At 40.3% G+C, this 15232-nt stretch overlaps 1 protein-coding gene across 3 annotated transcripts; it reads right to left on the reverse strand.

The window, feature by feature from the left end:
* Nucleotides 1-10588: 10588 nt before the first annotated feature.
* On the reverse strand, nucleotides 10589-14854 carry LOC107218487. 3 transcript variants are annotated; one of them, XR_006905276.1, is made up of 5 exons: nucleotides 14537-14854; nucleotides 14026-14162; nucleotides 13660-13811; nucleotides 12469-13255; nucleotides 10589-12221 (listed from the first exon to the last, which is right to left on the reverse strand). XR_006905276.1 is itself a non-coding variant. In XM_015656380.2 (4 exons), exons 2-4 carry the CDS (start codon nucleotides 14160-14162, stop codon nucleotides 13056-13058), a joined length of 489 nt encoding a protein of 162 aa, XP_015511866.2. In that variant the 5' UTR covers nucleotides 14537-14852; the 3' UTR covers nucleotides 10589-13055. The 3 variants fall into 3 exon arrangements, 1 of the variants encoding a protein (XP_015511866.2); XR_006905275.1 differs by having other exon boundaries at nucleotides 10589-13255; nucleotides 14537-14634; nucleotides 14735-14853; XM_015656380.2 differs by having other exon boundaries at nucleotides 10589-13255; nucleotides 14537-14852.
* Between the last annotated feature and the right edge of the window lie 378 nt (nucleotides 14855-15232).

Here is a 15232-nt window from a genome sequence, read left to right on the forward strand (position 1 = left end):
TTTGCATTTTTGGCGAAAATTGTCGCGATTTTGAAATATGCTGGAATGGATGAATTCTGGCACTGTTCCGACGTAATTTTGCGACAGAAATCGATCTAGTGCAGTCCCAATACGCTGCGATTGTTGTATAAAAAGTTACGGCCAAAAAACGAAAACCTGTGTTTTCGACATTTTTCGGCAGGTGTTTTTTCCTTCGCCATTTCTCTCCTGTTGGTCCTACGCTCTTTTCGCTGCGTTTTCTGAGTTCCTGAGGGTCCGATTAGTCGGGAAAGGGTCACACAAATCGAATCGGAGATGCAAAATTTTCGGTCGAAAAATGAGGAAAAAGTAAGGCTAACCCCTTTGCATTTTTGGCGAAAATTGTCGCGATTTCGAAATGTGCTGGAATGGATGAATTCTGGCACTATTCCGACGTAATTTTGCGAGAGAAATCGATCAAGTGCAGTCCCAATACGCTGCGATTATTGTGTAAAAGTTACAGCCAAAAAACGAAAACCTGTGTTTTCGACATTTTTCAGCAGGTGCTTTGTCCTTCGCCATTTCTCCCCTGTTGGTCCTACGCTCTTTTCGCTGCGTTTTCTGAGTTCCTGAGGGTCCAATTAGTCTGGAAAGGGTCATACAAATCGAATCGGAGATGCAAAATTTTCGGTCGAAAAATGAGGAAAAAGTAAGGCTAACCCCTTTGCATTTTTGGCGAAAATTGTCGCGATTTTGAAAGGTGCTGGAATAGATGAATTGTGGTACTATTCCAAAGTAATTATGCGAGAGAAATCGATCAAGCGCAGTCCCAATACGCTGCGATTATTGTATAAAAAGTTACAGTCAAAAAACGAAAACCTGTGTTTTCGACATTTTTCAGCAGGTGCTTTTTCCTTCGCCATTTCTCTCCTGTTGGTACTACGCTCTTTTCGCTGCGTTTTCTGAGTTCCCGAAGGTCCAATTAGTCAGGAAAGGGTCATACAAATCGGATCGGGGACACAAAATTTTCGGTCGAAAAATGAAGAAAAAGTAAGGCTAACCCCTTTGCATTTTTGGCGAAAATTGTCGCGATTTTGAAATATGCTGGAATCGATGAATTCTGGCACTCTTCCGACGTAATTTTGCGAGAGAAATCGATCAAGTGCAGTCCCAATACGCTGCGATTATTGTATAAAAAGTTACAGCCAAAAAACGAAAACCTGTGGTTTCGACATTTTTCAGCAGGTGCTTTTTCCTTCGCCATGTCTCTTCTGTTGGTACTACGCTCTTTTCGCTGCGTTTTCTGAGTTCCTGAGGGTCCAATTAGTCGGGAAAGGGTCATACAAATCGAATCGGAGACGCAAAATTTTCGGTCGAAATATGAAGAAAAAGTAAGGCTAACCCTTTGCATTTTTGGCGAAAATTGTCGCGATTTTGAAATATGCGGGAATGGATGAATTCTGGCACTATTCCGACGTAATTTTGCGAGAGAAATCGATCAAGTGCAGTCCCAATACGCTGCGATTGTTGTATAAAAAGTTACGGCCAAAAAACGAAAACCTGTGTTTTCGACATTTTTCAGCAGGTGTTTTTTTCTTCGCCATTTCTCTCCTGTTGGTCCTACGCTCTTTTCGCTGCGTTTTCTGAGTTCCTGAGGGTCCAATTAGTCGGGAAAGGGTCATACAAATCGAATCGGAGACGCAAAATTTTCGGTCGAAAAATGAACAAAAAGTAAGGCTAACCCCTTTGCATTTTTGGCGAAAATTGTCGCGATTTTGAAATATGCGGGAATGGATGAATTCTGGCACTATTTCGACGTAATTTTGCGAGAGCAATCGATTGAGCGCAGTCCCAATACGCTGCGATTATTGTATAAAAAGTTACAGCCAAAAAACGAAAACCCGTGTTTTCGACGTTTTTCAGCAGGTGCTTTTTCCTTCGCCGTTTCTCTCCTGTTGGTACTACGCTCTTCTCGCTGCGTTTGCTGAGTTCCTGAGGGTCCAATTAGTCAGGAAAGGTTCGGACAAATCGAATCGGAGACGCAAAATTTTCGGTCGAAAAATGAAGAAAAAGTAAGGCTAACCCCTTTGCATTTTTGGCGAAAATTGTCGCGATTTTGAAATATGCTGGAATGGATGAATTCTGGCACTATTCCGACGTAATTTTGCGACAGAAATCGATCTAGTGCAGTCCCAATACGCTGCGATTGTTGTATAAAAAGTTACGGCCAAAAAACGAAAACCTGTGTTTTCGACATTTTTCGGCAGGTGTTTTTTCCTTCGCCATTTCTCTCCTGTTGGTCCTACGCTCTTTTCGCTGCGTTTTCTGAGTTCCTGAGGGTCCGATTAGTCGGGAAAGGGTCACACAAATCGAATCGGAGATGCAAAATTTTCGGTCGAAAAATGAGGAAAAAGTAAGGCTAACCCCTTTGCATTTTTGGCGAAAATTGTCGCGATTTCGAAATGTGCTGGAATGGATGAATTCTGGCACTATTCCGACGTAATTTTGCGAGAGAAATCGATCAAGTGCAGTCCCAATACGCTGCGATTATTGTGTAAAAGTTACAGCCAAAAAACGAAAACCTGTGTTTTCGACATTTTTCAGCAGGTGCTTTGTCCTTCGCCATTTCTCCCCTGTTGGTCCTACGCTCTTTTCGCTGCGTTTTCTGAATTCCTGAGGGTCCAATTAGTCGGGAAAGGGTCATACAAATCGAATCGGAGACGCAAAATTTTCGGTCGAAAAATGAACAAAAAGTAAGGCTAACCCCTTTGCATTTTTGGCGAAAATTGTCGCGATTTTGAAATATGCGGGAATGGATGAATTCTGGCACTATTTCGACGTAATTTTGCGAGAGCAATCGATTGAGCGCAGTCCCAATACGCTGCGATTATTGTATAAAAAGTTACAGCCAAAAAACGAAAACCCGTGTTTTCGACGTTTTTCAGCAGGTGCTTTTTCCTTCGCCGTTTCTCTCCTGTTGGTACTACGCTCTTCTCGCTGCGTTTGCTGAGTTCCTGAGGGTCCAATTAGTCAGGAAAGGTTCGGACACATCGAATCGGAGACGCAAAATTTTCGGTCGAAAAATGAAGAAAAAGTAAGGCTAACCCCTTTGCATTTTTGGCGAAAATTGTCGCGATTTTGAAATGTGCTGGAATGGATGAATTCTGGCACTATTCCGACGTAATTTTGCAAGAGAAATCGATCAAGTGCAGTCCCAATACGCTGCGATTATTGTATGAAAAGTTACAGCCAAAAAACGAAAACCTGTGTTTTCGACATTTTTCAGCAGGTGCTTTGTCCTTCGCCATTTCTCTCCTGTTGGTCCTACGCTCTTTTCGCTGCGTTTTCTGAGTTCCTGAGGGTCCAATTGGTCAGGTGTGGGTCATTCAAATCGGATCGGGGACCTAAAATTTTCGGTCGAAAAATGAAGAAAAAGTAAGGCTAACCCCTTTGCATTTTTGGCGAAAATTGTCGCGATTTTGAAAGGTGCTGGAATGGATGAATTCTGGCACTATTCCGACGTAATTTTGCGAGAGAAATCGATCAAGTGCAGTCCCAATACGCTGCGATTGTTGTATAAAAAGTTACGGCCAAAAAACGAAAACCTGTGTTTTCGACATTTTTCAGCAGGTGTTTTTTTCTTCGCCATTTCTCTCCTGTTGGTCCTACGCTCTTTTCGCTGCGTTTTCTGAGTTCCTGAGGGTCCAATTAGTCGGGAAAGGGTCATACAAATCGAATCGGAGACGCAAAATTTTCGGTCGAAAAATGAACAAAAAGTAAGGCTAACCCCTTTGCATTTTTGGCGAAAATTGTCGCGATTTTGAAATATGCGGGAATGAATGAATTCTGGCACTATTTCGACGTAATTTTGCGAGAGCAATCGATTGAGCGCAGTCCCAATACGCTGCGATTATTGTATAAAAAGTTACAGCCAAAAAACGAAAACCCGTGTTTTCGACGTTTTTCAGCAGGTGCTTTTTCCTTCGCCGTTTCTCTCCTGTTGGTACTACGCTCTTCTCGCTGCGTTTGCTGAGTTCCTGAGGGTCCAATTAGTCAGGAAAGGTTCGGACAAATCGAATCGGAGACGCAAAATTTTCGGTCGAAAAATGAAGAAAAAGTAAGGCTAACCCCTTTGCATTTTTGGCGAAAATTGTCGCGATTTTGAAACGTGCTGGAATGGATGAATTCTGGCACTATTCCGACGTAATTTTGCAAGAGAAATCGATCAAGTGCAGTCCCAATACGCTGCGATTATTGTATGAAAAGTTACAGCCAAAAAACGAAAACCTGTGTTTTCGACATTTTTCAGCAGGTGCTTTGTCCTTCGCCATTTCTCTCCTGTTGGTCCTACGCTCTTTTCGCTGCGTTTTCTGAGTTCCTGAGGGTCCAATTAGTCGGGAAAGGGTCATCCAAATCGAATCGGAGACGCAAAATTTTCGGTCGAGAAATGAGGAAAAAGTAAGGCTAACCCCTTTGCATTTTTGGCGAAAATTGTCGCGATTTTGAAATATGCTGGAATGGATGAATTCTGGCACTATTCCGACGTAATTTTGCGACAGAAATCGATCTAGTGCAGTCCCAATACGCTGCGATTGTTGTATAAAAAGTTACGGCCAAAAAACGAAAACCTGTGTTTTCGACATTTTTCGGCAGGTGCTTTGTCCTTCGCCATTTCTCCCCTGTTGGTCCTACGCTCTTTTCGCTGCGTTTTCTGAATTCCTGAGGGTCCAATTAGTCGGGAAAGGGTCATACAAATCGAATCGGAGACGCAAAATTTTCGGTCGAAAAATGAACAAAAAGTAAGGCTAACCCCTTTGCATTTTTGGCGAAAATTGTCGCGATTTTGAAAGGTGCTGGAATAGATGAATTGTGGTACTATTCCAAAGTAATTATGCGAGAGAAATCGATCAAGCGCAGTCCCAATACGCTGCGATTATTGTATAAAAAGTTACAGTCAAAAAACGAAAACCTGTGTTTTCGACATTTTTCAGCAGGTGCTTTTTCCTTCGCCATTTCTCTCCTGTTGGTACTACGCTCTTTTCGCTGCGTTTTCTGAGTTCCCGAAGGTCCAATTAGTCAGGAAAGGGTCATACAAATCGGATCGGAGACACAAAATTTTCGGTCGAAAAATGAAGAAAAAGTAAGGCTAACCCCTTTGCATTTTTGGCGAAAATTGTCGCGATTTTGAAATATGCTGGAATCGATGAATTCTGGCACTCTTCCGACGTAATTTTGCGAGAGAAATCGATCAAGTGCAGTCCCAATACGCTGCGATTATTGTATAAAAAGTTACAGCCAAAAAACGAAAACCTGTGGTTTCGACATTTTTCAGCAGGTGCTTTTTCCTTCGCCATGTCTCTTCTGTTGGTACTACGCTCTTTTCGCTGCGTTTTCTGAGTTCCTGAGGGTCCAATTAGTCGGGAAAGGGTCATACAAATCGAATCGGAGACGCAAAATTTTCGGTCGAAAAATGAAGAAAAAGTAAGGCTAACCCTTTGCATTTTTGGCGAAAATTGTCGCGATTTTGAAATATGCGGGAATGGATGAATTCTGGCACTATTCCGACGTAATTTTGCGAGAGAAATCGATCAAGTGCAGTCCCAATACGCTGCGATTGTTGTATAAAAAGTTACGGCCAAAAAACGAAAACCTGTGTTTTCGACATTTTTCAGCAGGTGTTTTTTTCTTCGCCATTTCTCTCCTGTTGGTCCTACGCTCTTTTCGCTGCGTTTTCTGAGTTCCTGAGGGTCCAATTAGTCGGGAAAGGGTCATACAAATCGAATCGGAGACGCAAAATTTTCGGTCGAAAAATGAACAAAAAGTAAGGCTAACCCCTTTGCATTTTTGGCGAAAATTGTCGCGATTTTGAAATATGCGGGAATGGATGAATTCTGGCACTATTTCGACGTAATTTTGCGAGAGCAATCGATTGAGCGCAGTCCCAATACGCTGCGATTATTGTATAAAAAGTTACAGCCAAAAAACGAAAACCCGTGTTTTCGACGTTTTTCAGCAGGTGCTTTTTCCTTCGCCGTTTCTCTCCTGTTGGTACTACGCTCTTCTCGCTGCGTTTGCTGAGTTCCTGAGGGTCCAATTAGTCAGGAAAGGTTCGGACAAATCGAATCGGAGACGCAAAATTTTCGGTCGAAAAATGAAGAAAAAGTAAGGCTAACCCCTTTGCATTTTTGGCGAAAATTGTCGCGATTTTGAAACGTGCTGGAATGGATGAATTCTGGCACTATTCCGACGTAATTTTGCAAGAGAAATCGATCAAGTGCAGTCCCAATACGCTGCGATTATTGTATGAAAAGTTACAGCCAAAAAACGAAAACCTGTGTTTTCGACATTTTTCAGCAGGTGCTTTGTCCTTCGCCATTTCTCTCCTGTTGGTCCTACGCTCTTTTCGCTGCGTTTTCTGAGTTCCTGAGGGTCCAATTAGTCGGGAAAGGGTCATCCAAATCGAATCGGAGACGCAAAATTTTCGGTCGAGAAATGAGGAAAAAGTCAGGCTAACCCCTTTGCATTTTTGGCGAAAATTGTCGCGATTTTGAAATATGCTGGAATGGATGAATTCTGGCACTATTCCGACGTAATTTTGCGACAGAAATCGATCTAGTGCAGTCCCAATACGCTGCGATTGTTGTATCAAAAGTTACGGCCAAAAAACGAAAACCTGTGTTTTCGACATTTTTCGGCAGGTGTTTTTTCCTTCGCCATTTCTCTCCTGTTGGTCCTACGCTCTTTTCGCTGCGTTTTCTGAGTTCCTGAGGGTCCGATTAGTCGGGAAAGGGTCACACAAATCGAATCGGAGATGCAAAATTTTCGGTCGAAAAATGAGGAAAAAGTAAGGCTAACCCCTTTGCATTTTTGGCGAAAATTGTCGCGATTTCGAAATGTGCTGGAATGGATGAATTCTGGCACTATTCCGACGTAATTTTGCGAGAGAAATCGATCAAGTGCAGTCCCAATACGCTGCGATTATTGTGTAAAAGTTACAGCCAAAAAACGAAAACCTGTGTTTTCGACATTTTTCAGCAGGTGCTTTGTCCTTCGCCATTTCTCCCCTGTTGGTCCTACGCTCTTTTCGCTGCGTTTTCTGAATTCCTGAGGGTCCAATTAGTCGGGAAAGGGTCATACAAATCGAATCGGAGACGCAAAATTTTCGGTCGAAAAATGAACAAAAAGTAAGGCTAACCCCTTTGCATTTTTGGCGAAAATTGTCGCGATTTTGAAATATGCGGGAATGGATGAATTCTGGCACTATTTCGACGTAATTTTGCGAGAGCAATCGATTGAGCGCAGTCCCAATACGCTGCGATTATTGTATAAAAAGTTACAGCCAAAAAACGAAAACCCGTGTTTTCGACGTTTTTCAGCAGGTGCTTTTTCCTTCGCCGTTTCTCTCCTGTTGGTACTACGCTCTTCTCGCTGCGTTTGCTGAGTTCCTGAGGGTCCAATTAGTCAGGAAAGGTTCGGACACATCGAATCGGAGACGCAAAATTTTCGGTCGAAAAATGAGGAAAAAGTAAGGCTAACCCCTTTGCATTTTTGGCGAAAATTGTCGCGATTTTGAAATGTGCTGGAATGGATGAATTCTGGCACTATTCCGACGTAATTTTGCAAGAGAAATCGATCAAGTGCAGTCCCAATACGCTGCGATTATTGTATGAAAAGTTACAGCCAAAAAACGAAAACCTGTGTTTTCGACATTTTTCAGCAGGTGCTTTGTCCTTCGCCATTTCTCTCCTGTTGGTCCTACGCTCTTTTCGCTGCGTTTTCTGAGTTCCTGAGGGTCCAATTGGTCAGGTGTGGGTCATTTAAATCGGATCGGGGACCTAAAATTTTCGGTCGAAAAATGAAGAAAAAGTAAGGCTAACCCCTTTGCATTTTTGGCGAAAATTGTCGCGATTTTGAAAGGTGCTGGAATAGATGAATTGTGGTACTATTCCAAAGTAATTATGCGAGAGAAATCGATCAAGCGCAGTCCCAATACGCTGCGATTATTGTATAAAAAGTTACAGTCAAAAAACGAAAACCTGTGTTTTCGACATTTTTCAGCAGGTGCTTTTTCCTTCGCCATTTCTCTCCTGTTGGTACTACGCTCTTTTCGCTGCGTTTGCTGAGTTCCTGAAGGTCCAATTAGTCAGGAAAGGGTCATACAAATCGGATCGGAGACACAAAATTTTCGGTCGAAAAATGAAGAAAAAGTAAGGCTAACCCCTTCGCATTTTAGGCGAAAATTGTCGCGATTTTGAAATATGCTGGAATGGATGAATTCTGGCACTATTCCGACGTAATTTTGCGAGAGAAATCGATCAAGTGCAGTCCCAATACGCTGCGATTATTGTGTAAAAGTTACAGCCATAAAACGAAAACCTGTGTTTTCGACATTTTTCAGCAGGTGCTTTTTCCTTCGCCATTTCTCTCCTGTTGGTCCTACACACTTTTCGCTACGTTTTCTGAGTTCCTGAGGGTCCAATTAGTCGGGCAAGGGTCATCCAAATCGAATCGGAGACTCAAAATTTTTGGTCGAAAAATGAAGAAAAAGTAAGGCTAACCCCTTTGCATTTTTGGCGAAAATTGTCGCGATTTTGAAATATGCTGGAATCGATGAATTCTGGCACTATTCCGACGTAATTTTGCGAGAGAAATCGATCAAGTGCAGTCCCAATACGCTGCGATTGTTGTATAAAAAGTTACGGCCAAAAAACGAAAACCTGTGTTTTCGACATTTTTCAGCAGGTGTTTTTTCCTTCGCCATTTCTCTCCTGTTGGTCCTACGCTCTCTTCGCTGCGTTTTCTGAGTTCCTGAGGATCCAATTAGTCGGGAAAGGGTCATACAAATCGAATCGGAGACGCAAAATTTTCGGTCGAAAAATTAACAAAAAGTAAGGCTAACCCCTTCGCATTTTTGGCGAAAATTGTCGCGATTTTGAAATATGCGGGAATGGATGAATTCTGGCACTATTTCGACGTAATTTTGCGAGAGCAATCGATTGAGCGCAGTCCCAATACGCTGCGATTATTGTATAAAAAGTTACAGCCAAAAAACGAAAACCCATGTTTTCGACGTTTTTCAGCAGGTGCTTTTTCCTTCGCCGTTTCTCTCCTGTTGGTACTACGCTCTTCTCGCTGCGTTTGCTGAGTTCCTGAGGGTCCAATTAGTCAGGAAAGGTTCGGACAAATCGAATCGGAGACGCAAAATTTTCGGTCGAAAAATGAAGAAAAAGTAACCCCTTTGCATTTTTGGCGAAAATTTTCGCGATTTTGAGAAGTACTGGAATAAATTTTTTCAACCGGTACTCCGACGTAATTTTGCGGGGGAAATCGATTAAGCGCAGTCCCGATACGCTTCCATCATGGTATGAAAAGTTACAGCCGAAAAACAATGAATTTCACTCGCCATTTCTCTCCTGTTGGTACTACGCTCCTTTCGCTGCGTTTTCTGAGTTCCAGAGGGTCCAATTAGTCAGGAGCGGATCATTTGAATCGAAACGGAGACCAAACATTTCCGGCTTCAAAAATGAAGAAAAAGTAAGGCTAACCCCTTTCCATTTTTGGCGAAAATTTTCACGATTTCGAAAATTGCTGGAAAAAATTATTTGATTCAGTATTTTGACGTCATTTTGCGAAAGGAATTGATTGCGAGCAACGGATCAGTATTGACAGAAGGAAAACGAGAAAAGTCCTCTGTATTTTCTTAGCTGGTGGTCCTACGGTGTTCCAAATATTTTACTTGCAATCCTGGGGGTTCAATCGTTTCAGAAAGAGACGTACGAACACATTTGAAAGGAAAAATTTCCGTCTTCGAGTATCGCAAAAAAGCAAGAATACCTCCTTTCAATTTATACCATTGAAATCCGTATTAACTTGAAAAATTCCGAATTAATTTACAATGCACCCTGTTCAGGAGCACCAAGTTACGTGTGACGAGCTACTTATTGTAGTTACTTACGTTATTCGACAAAACGTATACGGGTCAATATTGAATCCTAGGTAACAGTTACATTTTAGTTACATGAATGAGATTTTTCTATTTAAGGAAAAACCTAGCTATAATCGAACACGGCAACGGCTCGTTGGAGAATTTCTCTCCACGATATGACGCATCGATTGAACCGAAGTTGTATGAAAAAGCATTTGCTTTAAATATACTCGTCATCAATTTTTGTGTAAAATTGAACATAAACGAGGTATTTAATAAATAACGAATTCATCCTCAAACTCAATATGGCGACTAAAGGACGAAGGGTGTACTTCCGAAAATCTGGATGCAGACTACTAATGACCCCTCTCACCTTCACAGCCATTCGTGCAGGATAATTGCTGTTAGAAATTGATGCAATTTTCAATGTATGTACGTACGTACATACATACATCCTGACTATCCTGACTGAGCTAGCCTGTCTCAAGTAACTGCCCGTGTTGCCAAGTTGACTGCAGCACTTGGAAACATCCTGTATAATATCTCAGTGATAATATCAAATCAAACAAACGCGTATGGCATGTTGAACATATGTGTCTAAATCAATAATGATTGCAATTATTATGATTTATTGATAAACCGCATTTCTTAATACCTGTATATCATAAAGTATCTATACGGGTTATAAATGATTCATGAATGGTATATTATTTAAAAATACATTTGTTTTCTGAAGTTGTACGTCAATGTTACACAGATCATAGGTACTTGTGAAGTGAAAAATTGAAGCTGTTACCTAAACTTATTAGTTTATGCTATGCTCGATATTCTGGATACAGGCAGTAAGTACATTAAACACATCAATGAGATACAGTGTAAAGGAAAGGAATGAAATTGAAGACTTCAACGGAGAACAGAACATCGTCATAGAAGTGAAAAAAAATTTTTAACTGCAACTGTTAGTCGACTAACCGAAATTATTTAAGGAGAAGGCCATTTTTTCCTTTTCAATCCACCGACCGTACGATGTGCTTAATTGTACCTGACAATAATTTCAATAGATTAATTTTCGCATTGAAAGTGAAAGTTAACGTCAAAATATTACTAACAGATTTCTTTCCACTACTCGGTGCTGATGTTTTCAGGTCAATTTGTTTTCAGTTGACCTGTGAAACAGCAATGAATTGTTGAATCTACTGTTTCAAAACTGGGGTGAAATAACGAAATGGCTTTTCTTCATTTTTAATTATGAGCTTCTCGCTGTTTTATCAATATAGTAACACAACATCTGGTTTATGACATTGAATTGATGCATTATTTTTTGAAAATATAATGGATAAAGAAATCGCGAACGTATTAATGATAGTGCATCTTTTACAAATTACAAGTCTGCTAAGTCGACATTCACGTTTTAATTGACGAAATATGTGAGACTATATTGATGTGTGCTGATATTTATTATTATCGGTTTTTCTTTCTTGCGTCTAGCCAAATTGTTGGGGAAATCTTTTATAGACTACCCTGGGGAGGGTAACGTCACTCCCAGGAGTGTGGGATTCACCTCACGGGATACCCACTAAAACCAGCGCCAAAAGCCAGTCCTCGTTATCCTTTGCATACAACAAGGCTGTTAGCAACACCTGTTTTTGAAAGTCAATCATTGAATTTAATTGTGTGAGTACTATATGTATATTTTGATAGGAACGAATCCAATATTATTGAAAAATTCTGACGGCGTCATACGCAGAAGTAAAGGGCAAGACTCTCAACTTTTTACTGTTTTCGTAATATTACTCTCATAATAGAAATGCTGAGAAGTGAGGCTGATATTTATTTGCAATAAAAGACATCCCTCATAATTTTGTATCATCCATAACGAGCAATTCGTTAAAAGAATCTTATCTCATGTTTCACTTCTGGTCTTATCCATCGTAACCGTCCTCCAAAAGTAATTCCTTGCTCTTCTTTACACCCCTTGAAACTCTCAGTAATACCTGTTTTTGATATTCGTACATCATAAATAGATAAATGCAGAGTGCATACTTCGATATGAGAAAATCCAATATTAATGAAACAAATGAAGACAGTGTCATATGCAGATGTAAACAACAGGACACTTGACTTTTCTCTATTTTCGTAATACTGTTCTCATAATACGAATGTTGAGGCTCAGATTTATTTGCATTAAGAAGCGCCTATCATACTTTTGTATTAATCATTATGAGCGATTTGATACAAGAATCTAATCTTAAGTTTCACGCCTGATCTCGCCTACTGTTACTGTTAACCAAAAGCCATTTCTTGCCATCCTCTACATTCCACGGGACAGTCGTTATAGCTATTTGAAAAGTCAAATATGATAATTAGAACAATACGATGCGTATGTAATTTGATAAGAACGAATGTAATATTAAACAATTGTGTTGAGTGCAAAAGCAAACAAATATAAAGTTGACTTTTCTCCATTTTTATAATACTATAGTCTCACACTATAGAAATGCTGAGGTTCAAATTTTTGTTCAGTAAGAATTGTCCATCATAAATTTTTATTATTCATCAATAGAGATTTGTCAAAAGAATCTCACGTCTTAGTCCTGGTTCTTCTGTCTGAAGAGTTGCTCCATGTGACGTCCGTTTTACTCGGTGGCAAATGAGAACCGTTTTCGGATCAATCTGCGCACCTGTTGCAGCTGCCTGATGGGAATTGCAGCGCACACATTGGCGATACGGTGCCTCATATTGTGCGTTGTGGTAGGGGCCTGTGCATAGACAATTCTTTGAACTTTACCCCAGAAGTAAAAATCAAGTGGCGTGAGATCTGGTGAGCGTGCTGGCCACCTAATCGGACCTCCTGTCCCAATCTATCGCTCCGGGAACATAGCGTTCAGGATCTTTGTGTTCGCGTTACTGTTGTGAGCAGGGGCCTCGTCTTGCTGCCACCAAACCTGGTCCATAGGAATGGGATTTCCGTGCAACAAACCGGGGAGTTCGTTGGAAAGCAGGTCTCTATATTTCTGGGAATTCATATTCCCTTCAAAAAAATAAGGTCCGATTATTCTATCCCCTAATAGTCCAACCCAGGCCTGGACCTTCCAACTGTGTTGGGCGTCCTGCTCCACAATCCAATGTGGACTTCCTGGAGTCCAGTAACGACACTCTTGTTTAATCAGCATTACGATGTTTGTGAAGGTGACTTCATTAGTGAAGTACACTCTCCGGAAGAATTCGGCATCTTCCTTGAGACGCTGTATTCCCCAGTTACAGTACCGTAACCTTTGATCGAGATCCGGATGTTGCAGATTTTGTGCCAGCTGGCACCTGATGCACTGTTTTCCAAATGTACGCTTTTCCTGATGGATTCTCGCGGAACCTCTGTACGAAATTGATTATTTCGTTTAAAAGGCATGAGAAGATAATTAAACCAGATGCAATTAATTGTTTCACTTCTACATTAACTGTTACATAGTGTTGATTCTATGAATAGAATTATCTTGTAATTTTCACGCAGTTAGTAAATATCAATTAACAAAACCAGGAATGACTATAACAAAGAAGTTTTTGCATCAAATGAACTGCTTAGCTTAATTAAATAAAATACAGTTGCTTCTTAATGTCAATCTGCAATTTTTGAAAGTACCCAAAGAAATATTAAAACTAACATTCATTCACAAGATCAATTTCAAATTGCTAGTTGATTTAGTATGGAACTCTCCAGATGTTCGTTTTACAATAATAAACAAGTTACAAAAAAATATAATCCAGAAAAAAAAACATACGCAGTGTTCTGGCCACCTGTCTCATGCTCTGGATCTCGTTTTTCTCAAGTGCATTTTTCACTGCGTCTCTGGCTGGGCCATCCAATACCGGTCTGATGCGTTGCCGTCGGGGCTGTTTCAGTACCCCAAACTTCCGCTCTGTTTCTGCCAGCCTAAAAACGAGTTTTGCATAGGTGAATGATACATTGTTGAAAAAATTGATGAGCATTATAATCTTACAGAAACAAAATTGACGTAAACGATATGTCTATCACATAAATGATCCTACACTTTTTAGGTTACTTAGCTTGCGCAAGTTGGATCTAGTTCTAGTGTAAATTTACGTATTTGTGCAATTCTGAATTTATTTCATCACGAACATCATACCTTCGGAAGGATTGCCTTGATGGTGGTTGTTTATCCGCCGTGAATCGCTCGCGGTAGATCCTTGCCGATCGCGTGAAATTATTACCAGTTTCCACGAGTAATCGGTGCATCCGGACGCGCCGCTCTTCTCTCTCCATCTTACAATTAATTTATAAGTTTCTAACAATAACTATTCTAACAATACAAGTACAATAACAAAACGGTAATTAAATTAGTGGTAAAATATCAACAGTCCCAAATATTTAACAATACAATAAATAGGTGTAGAAAACTGATGACTCTCAAAAAAAACTTCACTGTAACTTAATAATTATATGGGCATAAGGAATATGCTACGGGTATTATCGACGTGAAAATATTGCGGATCTATGACGAGGTATAGCGATAACTCCGATAATCTCCAAGAAAAATGGTTGAATGAATCTTTGTGGAATCTTTACATCCATATGCTGTCACAAGCTCGAGACTGAATTAATAAGATACTTCATTTGTTATTTCTACTGTTTCTTACCGCTAGATAATTTTCATCACGCCAGTCAGAATTACCAACTCAAATTGTCATTACTCAGGAATCCCGCCAAAAACTACCTGGTATCCAACGTTCTTGCTCTATTGCCGAATCGAAAAGAATGTCGATTATTTCAGTTGTTTATTTAATATGCTATTGCCAAAATTCAATGTTTTTAGTAATAATCCAAACATAATTTACCGCCAAAGTAACTAAATCATTAAAAAAAATTAGTTTTATATAGCTAAATTTTTAACGAAAAATACGCAATACGACTTTGAGGGTATCCGGCAAGACAGAGCGAGTATATTCCGAAATATACTTGCAGTACTGCAAGTACTGGCAACTGCTGGCAACCGCGTTCCGAAATCGCGTGTCAACCCTCTGGTGGCAACAGATCGTACTCAAAGTGAAAACGGACTGTACTTTGAAATTCAGTAGAATACATTTTTTTTTCTTTTATATTTAATGGTTGCATAATTTTAACTATTTTCCTTCTTTTCACAAGGACCAGACAGGTTTTAACCACATTATTGACAGTTTGATATTCAAGAATATTTCAAACAAACGCTAAAGATTGTGAATTTTTCAATTACACGAAGCAGTTGCTAGTCTTTAGAATTTGTACAAGACCACACAAATTTAGCGTACGGTCGAGCAACTACACCGTACGTCCGTAGAGGCAAAGTTACCATACAA

Source organism: Neodiprion lecontei, chromosome 7 (genome assembly GCF_021901455.1).
Source record: "Neodiprion lecontei isolate iyNeoLeco1 chromosome 7, iyNeoLeco1.1, whole genome shotgun sequence".
Classification (NCBI taxonomy): domain Eukaryota; kingdom Metazoa; phylum Arthropoda; class Insecta; order Hymenoptera; family Diprionidae; genus Neodiprion; species Neodiprion lecontei.